The sequence below is a fragment of the Nicotiana tomentosiformis genome, chromosome 6, assembly GCF_000390325.3.
Source record: "Nicotiana tomentosiformis chromosome 6, ASM39032v3, whole genome shotgun sequence".
NCBI lineage: Eukaryota > Viridiplantae > Streptophyta > Magnoliopsida > Solanales > Solanaceae > Nicotiana > Nicotiana tomentosiformis.
Window position 1 is genome coordinate 147,357,248 of NC_090817.1, and position 20,241 is coordinate 147,377,488.

General features: G+C 34.9%; 2 protein-coding genes and 1 pseudogene across 2 annotated transcripts; 2 read left to right on the plus strand and 1 right to left on the minus strand.

The window, feature by feature from the left end:
- The first annotated feature begins 209 nt into the window (after nucleotides 1-209).
- On the plus strand, nucleotides 210-2,051 carry LOC104109107 (uncharacterized). Its single transcript, XM_009618310.4, has 3 exons — nucleotides 210-692; nucleotides 1,455-1,565; nucleotides 1,998-2,051. Exons 1-3 carry the CDS (start codon nucleotides 210-212, stop codon nucleotides 2,049-2,051), a joined length of 648 nt encoding a protein of 215 aa, XP_009616605.2.
- A 5,300-nt stretch (nucleotides 2,052-7,351) lies between these two features.
- Nucleotides 7,352-13,452, plus strand: LOC117276708 (uncharacterized; annotated as a pseudogene).
- A 1,393-nt stretch (nucleotides 13,453-14,845) lies between these two features.
- LOC104095934 (small ribosomal subunit protein eS24z-like) lies at nucleotides 14,846-17,705 on the minus strand. Its single transcript, XM_009602185.4, has 6 exons — nucleotides 17,568-17,705; nucleotides 17,374-17,449; nucleotides 17,204-17,245; nucleotides 16,382-16,552; nucleotides 15,260-15,346; nucleotides 14,846-15,146 (listed from the first exon to the last, which is right to left on the minus strand). Exons 2-6 carry the CDS (start codon nucleotides 17,443-17,445, stop codon nucleotides 15,117-15,119), a joined length of 402 nt encoding a protein of 133 aa, XP_009600480.1. The 5' UTR covers nucleotides 17,446-17,449; nucleotides 17,568-17,705; the 3' UTR covers nucleotides 14,846-15,116.
- Between the last annotated feature and the right edge of the window lie 2,536 nt (nucleotides 17,706-20,241).

Here is a 20,241-nt window from a genome sequence, read left to right on the forward strand (position 1 = left end):
CACTACAGTTCACTCCTATAAGTTTACACACACACACACACACAGAGTAGTTTTTTCTGCAATTCTTTTGTACCCAACTTTTCATCTGCTTCATTTTTCTGCTCAGTTTTAGTGATATTACTTCCTTCTAATCAATCAAAATCCTATCTTTTTCTGTAACCAGTTAAAAAGGGTCTAATTGTTTCCTTCAAATTTCAAAGCTTAAAACAATGAAGGTTCATCCAATACCAATAAGGAAACGCAACATCACGCTGCGGAACGACATCGTATTATCAGCTTTCTCTCAAAAGAAGCTCCGGCGACTCCCCCATATCTTCGCGAAGGTTCTGGAACTTCCGTTCCATTCCGATGCCGACGTGTCAATCCAAGAAACCTCCGATTCGTTCCGTTTCGTTATCCCAACTGATGCTGATGATGTGGGCTTGGGCCGTAATATTGCGGCTCACATAGTCGAGATCTATCCGGGTGTTACTAAGATTGTTGTCCGAGGTGATAATGTTTTTGATACTTCGTTGTCTTTGTCTGGATTGGAGCCCGACTTATGGCGGTTTCGGCTTCCGGCAGAAACTTCGCCGGAGCTGGCTACCGCCGCTTTTAGTGACGGCGAGCTGGTGGTGACGGTGCCCAAAGGGTCGGATGACGACGGTGGCGGAGACGATGGTGATATAGGTGGAGCTGGTCGTCTTGTTCTTGTAAAATAATCCTCTTAATTCCTCTTCCCTTTTTCGCTCTCAATTTTCAGCTATGTTGTTTTCAAATTTTAATTTTGAATTTGAATTATCTGGCGTTTAAATGAAATATTCTTATGGTTATATCATTGATTTTTTTTAAGTGCTATGAACCGACAGTCAGGTTAATTAAAAAATAATTATGGCGAATCCTATTTAATATCATTCCTTATAATAAATGGTAACGAACTTGTTATTAAATTATATTGATACTATCAATATATATGTATTGATAACTTAAATCCGTTATGTTTAGTGTGTTAGTAATCCTCTAATTGTCAACCCCAGAAACTAAGAGGACTAGCTTTTCGTCAAATTCCAGTGGCAATGCATAGTCAAAGTTGGCATATAGGTTTGTTTCTCGTTTTTTTTTAATGAACTTTTCATAATCACAAGATGGCATACCTTGAGTTGCTTATTTGATTTATATATATTACACAAGGTTTATGATTGCCAAAGACTGGATTTTTTTCTTTTATATAGTATTATTTTTTGGGTGATTGTTCGTTGCTATGGTCTAAACTCTCGAGAAAATCATGATTTCTCCATATGTGTGTATGTGGATGTCCTCTTTGTTCTCTACTTATTTCTTCCTTTTTCTCATAATTTATATCTCCGTTTAGTAGTCCACAATAAGATTGCCTCGTTGCTTACAGAAATTTAAGTTCATCTGAAATATTTGGTTGCCATCTTTTTAAGTTCTTTTTTTATTTTATATGATTACAGCACTGTGGCTCCATATATAAGTTGATTTTTCCAATTCTTTTGCTGACTCATCATGTGGCTGGTTTCGTAACTACATCTTCTGATTTTCTCAAGGATCTTATAGAGCAAAATGTTTGTTATTAGAGTATGATCTCTGAGAATTAGACACACTTTGGCTATTGTAAGAAATTTAGAATGAACTTCAGTGGCATAAGTATGACAATGATATAATTGAGCTGCGTTTGGGCGAAAATCATCCCTTACTTTTATGCTGTCTTTGTGCTATTTGTATGGTCCTTCTGGTTAAGATCACGTTTCTTGACATTTCACTCGGTTGTTACATGCATTTCTCATAATTGTGTTGCCAATGGGTTGATCCTTGCTGGATTTGTAGTTTTTTTTTTCTTTAGCAGCTTCTCACACTAGTTGTGCATTTGTGGTGTTTTCTGCAAGTATCATCCTTTTGGAAAGTAGAACTAATTTTTACATGATCATGATTCTTTGAGGATGGGGCGTCAACAGCACATTTTACGAATTCACTCTCTTTCTTGTTGCCTTAAACAGTCAGCAGCCTACTGGTTGCAGATATCAACGCGTTACTTCAAAATCCCTGGTTAATTGGCCATAAGCTGGTGCCAAGTAGTCTTCTATCCGTTGTAGACGTGAATCCTAATGTTTATTTATACCAGAGCAAGCACAGGATTTGTATGTTTATAGATGCTCAACATGTGAGCAGTTCTTGATGCATGTTTATTGACTAGGATTTCATATGGATTCTTGTCTTTAGAGTGTTGTTCAGCAGATGCCTAGAATAGGTCTCTCTGCATTAACTTCATAAAAATGTCTATTTGCATTAGCATCGAAGGAAATCTTGGCAGAATGTGTAATGTGTTTGTTTCTGTCACATTGTTCTCGCAAAGAACGATGGGGTAACCTTGAAGACACCAACTTGTTTGGCAATTTGAATCTGTGTTTTGTTTCCAATTGTTGTTACAATCTTGATTATTTTCTTCTGTAAGGATTCTGATTAACCACAAGATGGTCAAGTAACTTTATGATGAGATAAGTAAAGACTTGCGTATGTTAGGTGTGTTCTCTCACTTGCCATCCAATTCACGATACCCCAGCACTTTATTGAATAATGTTATCACTTCATCAAAAAGCTTAAACTGCTAGAGATGGTGCATTTTATTTGTGCCTGCTTGACACCATGCTAAAAGCTTAAGTTGTGGCTGTGATAGAGTGTATATTTTTATTTACTTAATTATTTCTTCAACCTATTCCACATCCAATGTGAAGAGGGTTCGACTTTTATTTTGAGAACCCTGCCTGGTGGGGGCGGTTCCTCAACGGGACACCCGACTCCACGAACCCGAGGAGAGGTTGCACGGCAGTATTAGGGGCGTTAAAACCGGAGCTTTTTGTAGTGCTAGCAGTAATGCAATGCAAGTGAATGAATCTCATCACCTAGCGAGTGAAGTGTAAGGAATTTACATCACTGTGTTTTTGTAACAAATAATTTTTCTGGTATTAAAGTAAAGGTGAACATTTTTTTTCTCATCCTATCTATGTAACTGGGACAGGAATAGATTCTGCTTGAGGGGTCCATTCTCACAGTTAGGCAGCGATCACTCTCAGTGGCCTCACTTTCAACGGTAGTTTTGAGCACCTTATAAAAACCGCACATTTCTTTCCAGTCTTGATCGGTCATTTTCAATCACAATAGAATAGCACTAAGAAGATTAAATTTTATTTTTTTTAGCTAATACTAAAATAGTTTCATTATTAGAATAAATTGAGTTTTCTACAACATTATTGTGTTAATTTGTTATCAAAGATAAACATAAATATGAATATTGATATCACATTGGCGTTTGATTATCCATTTTTTCATATAGGAAAGTTTATACTTAAACATAAATGAACTTTTAATTAGACAGTAGACAAAGGGTGTGTTTGGTACGAAGGAAAATATTTTCATGAAAAATGAAGTGGTTTTATCACTTATTTTCCCTTGTTTGGTTGGTAAGTGAAAAACTTTTTCCGGAAAATATTTTCTAGTGTTTGGTTAGAAAGTAGAAAATATTTTTTTTATGCTACTCTCTTTACCCCCTTGCCCCCAAATCCCCATGTTTCCTAGCTTCCCCCTCCCTCCTCCCCCCCCCAAATATCCAACGTTTTCAGACTCTATTTTCTTCAAAAATTCTATTATTCTTCTAAAAATTCACGCAAACTCAAAGTAACTAATGTGCTGATTTACTTTTTGATACAAAAACAACGTTGAAATTTGTGCTCCATAACTAAAAAAAACTCTTTATTTGGTTGAAAAAGAAAATACTCTTTCTACAACATGAAAATAAAGTACACATTTTATTAAAATAAAAGAAAATACTTTTTCTGCATCATGAAAAGAAAATACTTTTTCTATATCATGAAAAGAAAATACTCATTTTGTTGAAATGAAAGAAAATATTTTTTCTGCATCATGAAAAGAAAATACTCTTTTTGTTGAAATGAAAGAAAATACTTTTTACTACATCATTTTGTTGAAATGAAAGAAAATAATTTTTCTGCATCATGAAAAGAAAGTACCTTTTTTGTTAAAATAAAAAAAATACTTTTTATATTATGAAAAGAAAATAACTATTATTAAAATAATATATATATATATATATATATATATATATATATATATATATATATATATATATATATATATATATAACGTTGAAAGAAAGTACTATTAATAATATTTTTATTTAGGGTAGTGGTGGGGGTGTGGAGGCGGGTTGGTGGAGATGGGGAATAGAATAGGAAAGGTTAAAAAAATATTTTGAAAAATATTTTTCCTTCTATTATTAAGGAAAATATTTAAGGCAACCAAACATAAAAAAAAATTAGAACTTCGTACCAAACACCCCCAAAAACTTACTTGGTTTTCTTTAATCTTTCGATTTAGCTTATCTCAAATGGGCCAATGTGGTCTGTGGGCATTTCTACAATTTGGGCTAGTACAAGTATGTAGTTGAATTGGCATTTGTCAACTTTGGGCTCACAAAGATAAAGCTGGCGAGGGGAGTTGGAAAGTTTTACTACTTGATCCCCTCTCTACCCTTTGTTGCCTTCTCTAATATCTTTTATTAATACAATTAAGGTTTCTTTCATTTTCATTCTCTTTTCTGTTCTCTCAATTGCTTTTGATATCGGGTTTTTTATACGGCATTGTCAGTCTCATCTAGCGTACGGAGGGGACTTCGATTGGCGAAAAGTAACCACACGGACATCGGTTATTTAACCTTACGATTTCCTTCCAAAAAATATCAGGAGGCGCCTCGTAATAGTTGCTCAATCTTAAAGAGGGTTGATCTTGTGATTTCTTCTTTGCTTGATCCTCATCAACTGTATACGCAATTATATTAAAGTATTATGAATTCCATCGTTAGCTGCATCCACCTATTTACGTCGGAAAGTTTGCATGTTTTTTTTAGGAAAAAATTGACATTGCATGTTAAATAACAAATATATAATACTTTCCGCAAAGTATTTAGCAGGAAAATTCATTACTTATGAATTGATTGGCAGTGTGATTATCTATTGTATTACTTCACATTTGTGCCAAGGCAGGAAAACAATAAATTTACAAGTTTGATAATGTTCAAAATATCAATTTTTTTAAGAAAGAACTAAAAGACATTTGTACATTCCCACTAGTGTAAGTGCCAAACAAAAGCATGCATTTGGATTGAATTAAAGACTAGTGATAATGATTTCAACGTGGGAAACTTCTGTCCCAGCCAGTTTACCAACAAAAATGATGACTTGAAGAAGCAAAAGGATGACAATTAACAAAGTGCAAGAAATGTGGTTGGTGAATTGGCTGGATTGATGTCTCCTCTTCCAAAGTTTGGTTACCTATAACCTTTGAATTTTGATAGGACCAGATGTACATTATCGTAAACTAGATGTATTTGCACTCGTGCTTTCAACTCAAACTATGAATATATATATATATATATATATATATATATATATAATTAATTAAGTTCAAAATATATAGTAGTAATTATATATGTCTATCGTTGCAAAAAGAAGTGAGTGCAGTAATATTTCGCACCTATTACTTTGAAATCTTAGATCACGCATGTTTGGAAGGAGTAATATCTTTCTCACACGTGCCTCTTGTTCAAAGCCTTGTGCACTAGTCTTATAGTAGAAGTCTGTTTAGCCAAACTTCTGAGATGTCAAAAATATTTTTCTCCAAAATCATCATAACTTGATGTATTAGTCAAGAAAATGTCAAAGTTTGGGGTGGGGTGGGGTGGGGTGGGGGAGGGGAGGTATTCTAGTTGTTTCCCTCTCTTTTTGCTTTTCATTCTTCGTGCACCGAAAGAAAGGATAATGAAACAATGTGACATTTGATATTTCTCGTGGAATACATACATTCAAATTTCTCTACAAAAATCTTAGTTATTTTGATTTTTTTTTTTGCTGTTATAATGAATTATAATTTAACATAAAGAATGGTTCCAAAGAAAATTTAGCTATTATAGTGAAGTGTTATTATAGAGGATAGTTGTTATAGATAAATCTGACTGTATTTCATTAATCTCTATCGCTTATGAAAATCTGAATTGTCCCTAGATGTACCACTTACTCTAATAATATTATATGCTTAGTCAGAGGCGGATCCAGGATTTGAAGCTTATGGATTCCTACCGTAATTTTAAATTAATATGCAATAATATCTGGATTCACAGTTAGATATTTACAAATATTTAATGAATTTTTTAATATAAATACAGAATCTACGCAAAAGTTACTGGGTTTTCGAAAACCCGTAGCCAATGCTCTAGGTCCGCACTGTACTTAGTTCTATGCACATTCAGAAAACCATTAAATTATAATTCACAATCAATTGAGACAATCATATGCAGTTGATGTTTCACTTTCCTGCTTTTGTAACTTAGATGGACAGACAATGACCACTCACATACTCAAACAACCCCCACCCCCCCCCCCACCCCTGATCCCTCTTTTGCTCTCTGCAATTTTTTTTTCCTTCTTTTTTCTTTCTCTCTCTTTTTCTCTGCCCTTCTAAAATAGAGTAAGGTTGCCTACATTCTACCCTCCCCACTTGCGAAAATACAATAAGTTATTATTATTGTTGTCGTCTTTTTTCTTTGAGATAAACAAAACCTTATTATTTCGCCGTGGTTTCACATGTGACAGGAATGTCCAAGAAAAGAAGAAATGAACATATAAACAGATATATAATATATCACCCACCGGATAGTTAAAATTCTTCCACTCATCATTAAAGTTTCGCATTTGAGCTTTGGAAAAGGAGACCCTCTTGACAAAGTGTTGTACCCCCGAGCTTACACGATGCGAATCAGAATTAATAGGACTTGTGAGTCTCACGATGTAAAAAAATATTTTCTAATAAGCATGGTTTAGTAACATGCAAATTATGATATGTAAATGATATTGATGGTACCATAAAATATTACATTGTTATTGTGTATAAATTATATATATATTTGATGGACTTCCCCTGTTCTTTTCTCAACCTAACCATTTTGATGCCCCAACTTCTCTCCCTCTAACAACACCAAAAAAAAAATTATTCTGCCATGGTGTATAACTTGAAATAACAAAAAAGGTAGTCCAGCGCACAGAGCAGGCCACATTCTACTCTAATGCAAGGGCCAAGGAAGGGCCGCACCATAAGGGTGTGACGTAGACAGTCTATTCTAATGCAAGCATTAGTGGCTGCTTCCGTGGCTCAAACCCCTGACCTGTACATCAGACAGAGACTACTTTATCGTTGCTCCAAGATTTCCCTTCTGTGTATAACTTGAAATCTTATCGTAAATATATCTTTGTTGGACTGCCCTGTTCTTGTCTCAACTTCGCAACCTAACCATTTTGCTGCAACTACTTCTCTGCCTCTGATATTAAGACTTAGAGGAACAATCGTCAATAACCACACCATGCCCGTTACATTAGGAAGAAATCTTCATTTCTGCTTCACCAAATCCAAACATCCAATGCCATCACAATCCTCCAATATCCATGAAAATCAAGAACATCATAACATGCCATTTTTCAACTCCCTTTACGAATTTACACTAGAATGTGACATCGAAGAAGCAACTATTCCTGATCTCTCCACTGTCCTCGCTTCGCGACGATTCTTTTTCTCTTCCCCCGGCAACTCCAACTCCATTATTGGCTCCTCATTCATGTCTTCCTCCATAGCATCAACTTCTTCGTCATTGCAGGCAGAGGTAGATTTAGAATTTGAACTTGTTGAAATTGTCAAAAGTCCCATATCGGTGGATGACAATTTTGAATGGGAATTTCACCCTATAAAAGGAGGCCTAATGTTTAGGATTATATACACTCTGATGTTTGGGGTTCTTCCAAAACACCTTCATTGGGTGGGAAGCACTATTTTGTAACCTTTGTTGATGATTTTTTCCGAAGAGTATGGGTGTATACAATGAAGAGGAAAGATGAAGTATTGGGAATTTTTCTCAAATGGAAGATGATGATGGAGAATCAAACAGGCAGGAGGATCAAGTGTATTCGCATAGACAATGGAGGTAAATACAAAAATGATCATTTCAATAACGTCTGTGAAAATGATGGCATCATCCGACACTTCACTGTCAGACATACACCACAACAGAATTAGAGTGGAATAAAATATTGATTGTGTCGGAGAAAGTAGGCAAAATTGGCCGAACCTCGTAAATTCTGGTGTTCTTTTATTGTTGTCTTATTGTCTTATTTATTATTTAGTGGTTGTCATAATTTTTGGTATAGTAGTTGTGACTCATTCACACTATATACATTTGGCTTCCGCAACAATTGGTATCAGAGCCAAGGTACTGTCTAAGTATGCTCTGTGGTTGCAGCATAGTCTGATCTTCCACATCAGAAAAGATCTATCTTGGTAACTGAGTCAAGGTTCTGTCTGAGTATGCTCTGTGGTTGCAGCTTAGTCTGATCTTCCACACCAGAAAGGAAATAATCTTGATTTGTGTCGTCAGCTACTAAATAATATTTGTGTCAAAATGGGAGACAGTAAACAAGAAGAATCTACATCAAGTGTCAATAATACGTCATCGTTGGCATCTTCGCTTATGACAAGAATTGTGTCAAATGCGAAATTTGCGGTAGAAATTTTTGACGGGTCAGGACATTTTGGGATGTGGCAAGGCGAGGTTCTAGATGTTCTTTTTCAACAAGGGCTAGATCTTGCCATTGAAGAAAAGAAGCCAGATGTTATTGGAGAAGAAGATTGGAAAATTATCAATCGTGTTGCTTGCGGTACCATTCGATCCTACCTTGCTAGAGAGCAGAAATATCCATACACAAAGGAAACTTCTGCAAGTAAATTATGGAAAGCACTGGAGGATAAATTTTTGAAGAAAACAGTCAAAATAAATTGTACATGAAGAAGAGACTGTTTCGCTTCACCTATGTTCCTGGTACCACAATAAATGAACATATCACCAGTTTCAATAAGTTGGTCACAGATCTGCAAAATATGGATGCAACTTTTGATGATGGTGACTTGGCCTTGATGTTGTTGGGGTCACTTCCTAATGAATACGAGCACCTTGAAACTACTCTACTCCATGAAAATGACGAAATTTCTCTCAGAGAAGTTTGTTCGGCTTTGTACAGCTATGAACAAAGAAAGGGAGAAAAACAGAAGGGCGGAGAAGGAGAAGCACTAATTGTGAGGGGTGTCGTCAAAATCAAATGAGGACTAAGAAGGGAAGATCCAAGTCGAGATCTAGACCCAGCAAAGATGAATGTGCCTTTTGTCGAGAAAATGGGCACTGGAAGAAAGACTGTCCGAAGTTGAAGAATAAGGCCAGACATAACAATGGAAAGGCCATTATGGATTCAAATGTAGCTGATTGTGATGATTCAGACTTCTCATTAGTTACAACAGAGTTATTAACATCATCAGACATATGGTTGATGGACTCGGCTTGTAGCTATCATATGTGTCCCAACAAGGACTGGTTCGTGAATTTTCAAGAAGGAGAATATGGAGTCATCCACACAGCGTATAGCAGCCCTCTTACCTCATATGGCATTGGTTCAATAAGATTAAGGAGCCATGATGGAATGATCAGAACATTAACAGATATTCGATATGTACCGGATTTGAAGAAGAATCTCATCTCTGTGGGAACCCTAGAATCAAAAGGGTTCAAAATCATTGCAGAAAATGGAGTGATAAGAATATGCTCCTGTACACTAGTGGTAATGAAGGCCAATCGGAAGAACAATAACATGTACCGCTATCGTGGTAGTACAGTTATTGGGACAGCGACAGTGACATCCAGTGATGACAAAGAGGCAGAAGCAACCAGGTTATGGCACATGCGCTTGGGACATGCTAAAGGGAAATCCTTGAAAGCTCTATCTAATCAAAGATTGTTAAAAGACGTAAAGACTTGCAACTTAGAGTTTTGCAAGCATTGTGTAAACGGGAAACAGACAAGGGTTAAATTTAGTACAGCGATCCATAATACTAAAGGCATTTTGGATTATGTACACTTTGATGTTTGGGGTTCTTCCAAAAACACCTTCATTGGGTGGGAAGCACTATTTTGTAACCTTTGTTGATGATTTTTTCCGAAGAGTGTGGGTGTATACAATGAAGAGGAAAGATGAAGTGTTGGAAATTTTTCTCAAATGGAAGACGATGGTGGAGAATCAAACAGGCAGAAGGATCAAGTGTATTCGCACAGACAATGGAGGTGAATACAAAAATGATAATTTCAATAAGGTCTGTGAAAATGATGGCATCATCTGACACTTCACTGTCAGACATACACCACAACAGAATGGAGTGGCAAAACGTATGAATCGGACTTTAGTGGAAAAGGTACGGTGTATGTTGTCCAATGCTGGCTTGGGCAAAGAATTTTGGGCTGAGGCAATTACATATGCATGCCACCTCATTAATCGTCTACCATCTACTGCCATTGATGGCAGACACCATTTAAAAAATGGTATGGAAAACCTACTGTAAATTATGACTTTTTACACGTGTTTGGCTCAATTGCATACTATCATGTGAAAGAGTCAAAATTGGATCCGAGAGCAAAAAAGGCTATATTTATGGGGATTACTTCTGGAGTCAAAGGATACCGCTTATGGTGTCCAGAGACAAGGAATATTATATTCAGCAGAGATGTTACCTTTGATGAATCTGCCATAACAGATAAGGTGATAGTTGAAGATGTCAAACAAGCTGGTGGTGCATCAAAGCAGGTGGAGTTTGAGAGAAAATTTATTTTTCCTACGCAAGAAGTAGAGGAGGAAACAAATGAAGATTACCCTCTGGAAGAAGAACCAGTAGAGAGGGAGATTCCAACTCAGGAACCTCGACAACAACTTGAATCAATAGCAACCAACAGGCCAAAAAGGACAATAACGAAACCTGTTCGTCTCATAGAGACGGTTGCTTGTGTAACCACAATTGTAGTTGATGGTGTTCCTACCACTGATAAAGATGCAATCCAAAGTTCAGAAGAAGATAAGTGGAGGATTTCCATGAATGAAGAAATGCAATCCCTTCATCAGAATCATACATGGAAATTGGCCAATCTCCCGAAGGGAAAGAAAATAATTGGGTGCAAATGGGTATTTGCAAAGAAAGAAGGATTTCCTATCCAAGAAGATGTTCGCTACAAAGCAAGATTGGTGGCCAAAGGATATGCTCAGAAGGAGGGAATTGATTACAATGAAGTATTTTCTCCAGCTGTAAAATATTCCTCCATTAGAATTATGTTGGCTTTGGTAGCATAGTTGGATTTGGAACTAGTTCAGTTGGATGTAAAAACTGCGTTTTTACATGGAAACTTGGTGGAGGAAATCTACATGAATCAGCCAGAAGGATTCAAAGTTGCTGGAAAAGAAAATATGGTATGCAAACTTGAAAAATCGTTGTACGGATTGAAACTATCTTCTAGACAATGGTACAAGCGATTTGACAAGTTTATGTTGCTGCAAGGGTACAAGAGAAGCAAATACGATCATTGTGTATATTTGCGCAAACTTAATGATGGTTCCTTTGTATATCTTCTCCTATATGTTGATGATATGTTGATAACTTCTAAGAATTCGGAAGAAATTGATAAGTTGAAGATTCAACTGAAGGAGGAGTTTGAGATGAAGGATCTGGGTGAGGCAAAAAAAATTCTTGGCATGGAGATAATAAGAGATAGACGTTCAAAGAAACTCTGTTTATCTCAGAAAGAATATTTGAAGAGAGTACTACAGCGTTTTGGCATAGATAAGAAGACTAAGCCAATTAGTACGCCACTTGCTCCCTATTTTAAGCTAAGTACTACTATGTCGCCAAAGGATGAAACTGAACAGGAGTATATGTCAAGGGTACCATACGCAAATGCTGTTGGTAGCTTGATGTATGCAATGGTTTGTACGAGACCTGACATTTCACAAGCCGTTGGAGTTATTAGCAGATATATGCATAACCCAGGAAAGGAGCATTGGCAAGCTGTGAAATGGATTCTACGGTATATTCATAGTACTGTAGATGTTGGGTTAGTTTTTGAGCAGGAAGGCAATCGATCTGTAGTTGGATATTGTGACTCAGATTTTGCGGGTGATCTGGACAAACGAAGGTCAACTACTGGTTATGTGTTTACTTTTGCAAAGGCACCAGTTAGTTGAAAATCTACTTTGCAGTCAACAGTTGCTTTGTCTACAACAGAGGCAGAGTACATGGCTATTACAGAGGCTGTGAAGGAGGCAATTTGGCTTCAGGGATTGCTAGAGGAGCTTGGTATTGAACAAAAAAATATTACATTTTTTTGTGATAGTCAAAGTGCTATTCAATTAGCGAAGAACCAAGTTTATCATACAAGGACGAAGCACATTGATGTTCGGTATCATTTCGTACGAGAAATCATAAAAGAAGGTGGAATCACGGTGAAGAAAATTCATACTACGGAGAACCCTGCTGATATGCTGACAAAAGTGGTGACTGCGGTCAAGTTTCAACATTGTTTGGATTTGATCAACATTGTTGAACACTAAAGATTGAAGATGAAGACACAACCAAAATTTGTTACTGAGAGAAAATTGAAGATGTGAAATTTTGCCAAGGTGGAGATTTATTGAAATTGTCAAAAGTCTCACATCGGTGGATGACAATTTTGAATGGGAATTTCACCCTATAAAAGGAGGCCTAATGTTTAGGATTTAAGTACACCTCTCATTTGCCTTTTTATCTTCTTAAGGCATTTGTATCTTCTCTCTTTAGTATTATTTCACTTGTAAAATTGGAGTGGAATAAAATATTGATTGTGTCCGAGGAAGTAGGCAAAATTGGCCGAACCTCATAAATTCTGGTATTCTTTTATTGTTGTCTTATTGTCTTATTTATTATTTAGTGGTTGTCATAATTTTTGGTATAGTAGTTGTGACTCATTTACACTATATACATTTGGCTTCCGCAACAGAACTGACGAGTTCAGCCTTTAAGGTTCTTAATCCTAAAGTCATCGTACTTTTGAAATTATCCATACAAAATTATCTTTGTTAGTATAATTCTTTTTTGGTATTTTCACACTTATATTTATTTTTCATATTAAAAGTATAGAGTTCAGTTGAATTTATTTAAACAAAGGCTGCATCCGCCTCTGATTGCAGGCTGAGCATCAGGGATCTGAAACACTTTTAGATGGCTGCATTGCAATTCCAACTTACTCTCCAAACCCATATTTGGACTTCAGGAGATCTATGCAAGAAATATGGAGTCATTTAACTTGAGTGATACAAGAGCCAATTGGGACTCATTGCATGAGCTTCTCATGTGTTATCTTGCCTTAAATCCAAAGAGCACACACAAATACAGAGTTTGTGCATTTGCTGACCTCCTTGTCAGCCTCATGGCTTCCAAAGCAGTACGTCGAGATTGAGAGAGAGTTTCAGGATTTAAATTTGATGAATTCAACCTTTAAATTCTTAGCACTTAACTTATAGTACTTTTGAAATTGGATTCAAATTTTAATGTGTTTGTTATAATTTTAGTGACTTTTCACATGTATATTTATGTTTCATATAAAGGTATTAGGTTTAGTTGAAATATGAGCATTATACCTTTCTTCTGCAATGATTTCATTCTGGGATTCTGCGCTTCGAAAAGTCATTTTTAATGCGTCTGTAATAGCCTGTGTACCAAAAAAGAACATGCTACGCCCGACCCCCTTTTCAGTAGATGAGATTAGGATGAAAGGGCTTTCTTTCATTAACATTCAGTGAAGGTGCATAGCTTCTTTGAATGTCCTGCTGATTGACTACTACATCTGGGGACGGGACTGATCCCAAAAGAGAGGTCTTTCTTTATGGTTATGAAATCGCTTTGATTGAATAGTTAGATCGTTCCTGCCTTTCGGATATTAAGTCTCCTTCGAAGCTTTAGACAAAGATGATATTGAGATATTGGCCCTTATGGTATCTCAGAACTGTCTACGGGATCAAGAATATGTATATTTTGTTGTCTTTCATAGTTCGAATCTGTCTCCTATCATCCTTTAGTACAGTGTCTTCTTGTTGGATTGCTTTTGGAAGTTTTGCAGATTACAGTGCCACATTGCTATACACACTTAAGTGTAAAAATTGTTGGGGCGTAGTAATGTTGCAGTAGTAGTCCAACATGTAGAAACAAGGATTAGGCGGATTTAGGTTATATATATGAAAGTAAAAAAAAAATAAAAAAATAGAGTACCAATATAACTCAACATGTGTTAGGAGGTTAGTCACTATATTTATAAATGTCAACAAACACTTACATAAAAATGTTACTTATAATTAATGTTTAAGTGACTTGATTATTGTGTAGATTTTTTTTTTTTTTTTTTTGCATAGTCAATGCATAAAGCTTAAATCTTAACCAGCCCGCCAATACTAAACAAAGAAAAAGAGAAAGCCTTAGGTAAAATCTGTAGCTCATGAAATAACCAACTCTCGTTTGAGCAGGTAGAAAGATGAAGCTTTGAATTCGTCATTTCATAAGAGTGACTGTAACAGAGAACTAGAAAATATAATAATCCAACGTAAATTTGTGCAAAATTCGAGTAAATTAGATGGTTTGTCAATCAAATGGCCACATTGTCGAAATACCATCCGAGTATATTGAAACTAACGGGAGCACGGGTAGTTCATCACATTAAACTACCCTCCTAAAACAAAGCTTAAGAAAGAAATTCTGTTTCACTCCAAAAATCTTTTTGAAAAGTAGCAGGTGTTAGATTGGAGCAGAAAAAATATATGTAAAAATGTTCACATATACTAATCGTTACTCTCCACTTTCTAAGTTATACTTGTAAGAAATCAATGGAAGTTGGTCATCCAGAACAAACTGTTTCTATTCGATAAGTTGGTTTCCTAATCATATTCCTTGTCCGAACATTTGATATGGTAATTATAAAACAGAGAACATGTTAGGAAAAAAGCTACACTCACCCAAATTCTCTAAGTTTAGAAAAACTAGCACATAAACAAGCAAATTTAATTTGCGTGACTCAACCAAAACTGAAAGGATTCGGCATAAATGTCCAGAGAAACACAAAATACGGCAAACATTTCTGCATTTGGTTTAAAGGAACTGTTCCTGGCAGATCATTTCTTCTTCGCATCTCCTGCCTTCGTCTGCAAAATTAGTGCAACCAAGAAGAACATCAGCACAAGAATAAAATAAATGATACAAAACCAATAAACCCTCTCATTGTCGTAGCCGCAGAGACAAAAACAAAAACCATTACCTTCTTGACACCGCGTACTTTCTTGGCTCTATTCTTCCGCTCCTTCATCTGCTTCCTAGACTTCTCGACCTTTGTGTCTAATCCATTCTACAAGTGTTCAATAGTCAAACAAGTTAGCCGAAAGCATACAACCCAATTTAATCATTAAGCCTGCTGACTCGACCGCTGAACGTGCACTCAACATAATGGAGTATGAAACTAAAGCATTTACTTTACCTAAAGAAAAGAGTGTTATACTAAAAGAAATCGAGTCGGCCACATCACTAAAACAGCTCAATAAGATATACTCACAATAAAGCAATAGCGACAAATGCAAAACAACCCCGAATCTTTTGAATGGGCAAGGATATGACTGGAGGAAGAGAATAGGTACAAAACCACATGACTTATGGTCTAAATAGCCTTTTACACAACATAGCACAAACTAACGAAGCCTTTTATACAACATAGCTCAAAGTATTGCAGCCCTACAGCAACCAATTACTTTTTTGATAGCAAAAGAGCAGAAGATAACATTATTGAGAATGTATAAGACTGTCAACTTCTGAAAAATGAAAAAACTGCACATACGGGTTTTCCTTGTTGATAAACATTTCCAACAAAAATAGCAAAAGAACCAAGGGAAGATGGCATATGCTGTAAACATTTCTCATAAATCACATTTACTTGTGTGTTATATTATAACATGTATTTTATCTGGGATTAATATTATTGAGCTGACAGATAATATGCAAAGATCCTTTACTGCAAAATTCTCTAATAGATATTTTATGCATTAAAACAAACAAGAAGCAATGAGATAAATAAATGCAAGAAATCTTGTACTTGTCTCAAATCTTAGCACAGCAACAAGATAAATTGTTTTTATAATTTTCATGATTATACTCTTTTGAAGAACAAAACCGGTACAAAGTGCAATTGAAAAGCAATATCAAGGCATTTTTCACGCTAAGGCTCCATAGGGATGTTTCACGAATGAATTTACAAAACAATTCAAAAGATTATAATAAGCCATCAGGTGATATCAGATCCTTTCCAACTATCAAACGGGTTTTAGTACCACATAACCTACTTTACTTAATGGCTTTTATGCTAACATAAATAACTAATATGATTTCTTACCCTGATCAGCCTGTACTTTGGCTCATATTTCTTTGCATTCTCTACAGAATCATAGATCAAGCCAAAACCAGTAGATTTTCCTCCTCCAAAGTGGGTCCTAAACTTAAACACAAAGATTGCATTTGGATCCTTCACCTCATATATCCTTGCTAATTTCTCTTTCAACTCAGCCTGCAATGACATATTAAACAGGTGGGACATAAGAAATTCGAATCAAAAGCATATGAAACTTGAATAAGATATACATGCTTTGCTTTCTCTCTCTCCTATATCAATCAACTACATCTCAATTGTGAACTAGTTGGATTCTAATATTCGAATCCTCTGTATCCACGAAAAGGATTCATTATTACTGGACTATTTTCAAGCTGGCCGTTAACCTGCCTCAACCTTCCTCATTTACCCTAGCTTGTAACAAGCTATGTTCTGCAATCCACACATAAGTGGAGTTCTCTCCCTCAACGACAACTAAGATAATAGCAACTAGCCTCAATTCCAGTCTTGTTGAGTCGGCCTCGGCTATATGAATCCTTACAACCAATTCCAGTACTCAATTATGAATGTTTATAGAAATAGAAATACTTGAAAAAAGGCACATATTTTGCCTTCTTTTTCTATTTCCAATATTACGACTACTGTTCACTTTTCTAACATTTTTAGTACCATTTAATTCATTCGGGACCTCTCAGTAGAATCAAGGAGAAAAGAATGGATCTTGTAGTATAAGTCGTATTAACAACTAAAATTGCTGAAATTGCAAAAGGCACTCAACAAGAATAATCAAACAACAGGAAATAAGGCGGACGCAATAGATTGTCTAACCTTGGAAACATTGGCTCTTCCCGGATGCAAGACATCGATAATCTGAAAAATTAAATATGCCAATTAAAACAGATGAAAACATACTAGTAACAGGTATGAGCTTTTAGATATGTAGTGCAGCTTGTTCTTAGTACTAACAACATAGATAATATAAGTCTTAAAAGACTTACGAATTGTTTCCTTGCAAGAAGACGATTGGTCATGAACTTCCTTGTTCTAATTGTCACTGCTTTGTCCGCCATTTTTCTGTTAAAAACAATTTACCTTAAAAATTCAGCTAAATTTTACTTGCATTTGCATTACATATACGCATTCACAATTCAGCTAAAGAAAATGAAGAGATAAAATTGAATAGAAATTATACTTGTATGCCTCTACAATATACTCCGGCGCCCCTGTTCTGACTGCTGCCTCACAGACCTTTCTCTAGTTAGCAGAAATGGAGGCTTTTGTCCTAGGGTTTTAAGTCTTTAAAAGCTCCATGATACTATTGGGCCAATCAACGACCAGCTGGCCCATTGTTAATCGAGCATCAAAGTGGGCCGTTGTGAATTACGCTGGATGGACTTTTTAAACCACCATTTATATGGGATTTTTTCCTTCCCGTATAATATTTAAAACTTATTTACTAAAATTATCCATTTTTTGTAAATTATCCGCCCTAAATAAGTTTTTATTACCATTTATATACAATCCATTATTAGTACCTTAAATTAGGGGATTTAGTTACACCATTTTACTTTTTTTTTCCTCTCCTCCCCTCAATTTCCCTATTCTCTGCTGCCTCTCTCAACCCAAAATTCTCGTAATTGAGAGCCAAAAATCATGGGCAGTAAAGCCACGCTTCATATGAAGTTAATTCCGAACAGATTTGTGCTATCCTCCATGTCCTTTTCAAAGCTAGATAATGTATATTTCCCTAACAAAAAGTTCCTTAAAGAAGAAGGGGAAAAAATAATCATGGTCCAACCATGGCCAATTTGCTGGTTCGATGAAACACGGTAATTTGTGGTCGAATTCAACATGTCTGTAGGAAAAACCAATATAGATCATAGTTAGGTATATATATATTTCAAAACTCATTATCTCAACTTAATTAAAGTTCACCCCAATTAAATTTTGAATCGAAAAGGGATGAGAGAGAGAGCCATCGCCTAAGCTAATAACCTTCATGATTAATTCTAGTATATTAGCGATGTGTTATCTTTGGAATTCATGATTTGAAATTCATTCTCTACTTTTCTTTCGTTAATAAATCAACTGAGAAAAGAACAATATATGGTACATCAGCATACAAATTAAAAATAAATTTCATACAAATTTAATGCAAATTTGAATATCTACAACAGCATACGTAGTAAAAATAAATTTCATACAACTAATTATATATTATACAACTTATCTACAACTTTCATACATTATTTTTACCCAGTTAAATACAACTATAATATCATACAATTTAAATATAAATTTTATACAATATGTCTTTTGTATATTTTGTATCTGATTTATACCTAGTAAAAATAAATTTCATACAACTAATTATATATTATACAAGTTATTTATAACTTATCTACAACTTTCATACATTATTTATAACCAGTTAAATACAACTACAATATCATACAACTTAAATATAATTTATATACAAATTTTATACAATATGTCATTATATATTTTGTATCTGATTTGTATATATTTTGTATATGGTGTGTGCCTCTTCCTCTCTAAAATTCCAATCAAGACTTACTCTCTTAATACAATTTTGATACATATCAACAACTTTATGTAAAAAGGTAGTATAGATAACTTAAATACAAATTTTATACAACGATTCATGCATTATACAACTATTTTTCAACTTTCATAGAACATTCAAATATATATATATATATATATATATATATATATATATATATATATATATATAAATACAACATTACTATAATATCGTAAGTATATTGTATGTCATGTGTTCTTCTTTTTCTTCTTCGAGTTTCAATCTGAAATTCAGCCAAAATCAAGTCTAATCTTCACCGAAACACCATTAAAATTGAGATATAAACTCCAAACAATATTCTCAATTACTTGCAACAACACACAATCCAAACAAATAGTGATTTTTGAAAACACAAATTCGATTTCAAAACTTTAAAACTTTTTAATGGTTGTCAATGGTGGAGAGTCAAACACCTTCAAAATTTATTGATTGACAATTTCAATTTGAACACCAAATTGTGCAATATGAAATGAAATTGCTAAGTTAAAACGATTGAAATCCACTGATGAATTCCATTAAAACTCTATACAACAAAAAAGCATAAAAAATAGAGAACATCAAATAAAGAAAAATTGGGAAAAAAAACAGAAAGGAGAGTAGAGAGACGAAGAGAGAGAGAGAGAGAGAGAGAGACAGAGACGGAGAGAGAGAGTGGGCAAGTATAAAAGGATAAGAAAATAACTGATATTCTTTATTCAATTCATAATATAAAGGGATACTCATTAAAAACTTATTTGTATATAATTGGTAAATTGTATATGACCATATAATTAAATTGAAACTTGATTAGGAATGGTAATAAGGTTTCAAATAGTGTATAGGAAGATAAAAATTCCGATTTATATTTGAAAAATTTACCTCCTATAGCAGGTATACACCCTATTTATTATAAATCAAAATTATTTTAAAATATTATTTTTTATAGCTACCTTTTATATTTTATAGAAAAATAAGTATTTATGGTATATACTACCATTGAGGCATGAAATACGCTATTTATGTTTTTCCTCTCTCTTAGACAGCTGGACATACCTATTTTAAGGTGATTGTCGTTGCTGTATTCATGAATACATGGCGCGAATATATGTGAATACATTCGCGTACAGTTGGACTGCCCTGATTTTAGGTGTTTTTTACTACTGTATTCATGAATACAGCAGCACGGATACATGTGAATACATGCGCGTACAGCTGGACTGCACTGATTTTAGAGGATTTTTGTTGCTATATTATGAATACATGGCACGAATACATGCGA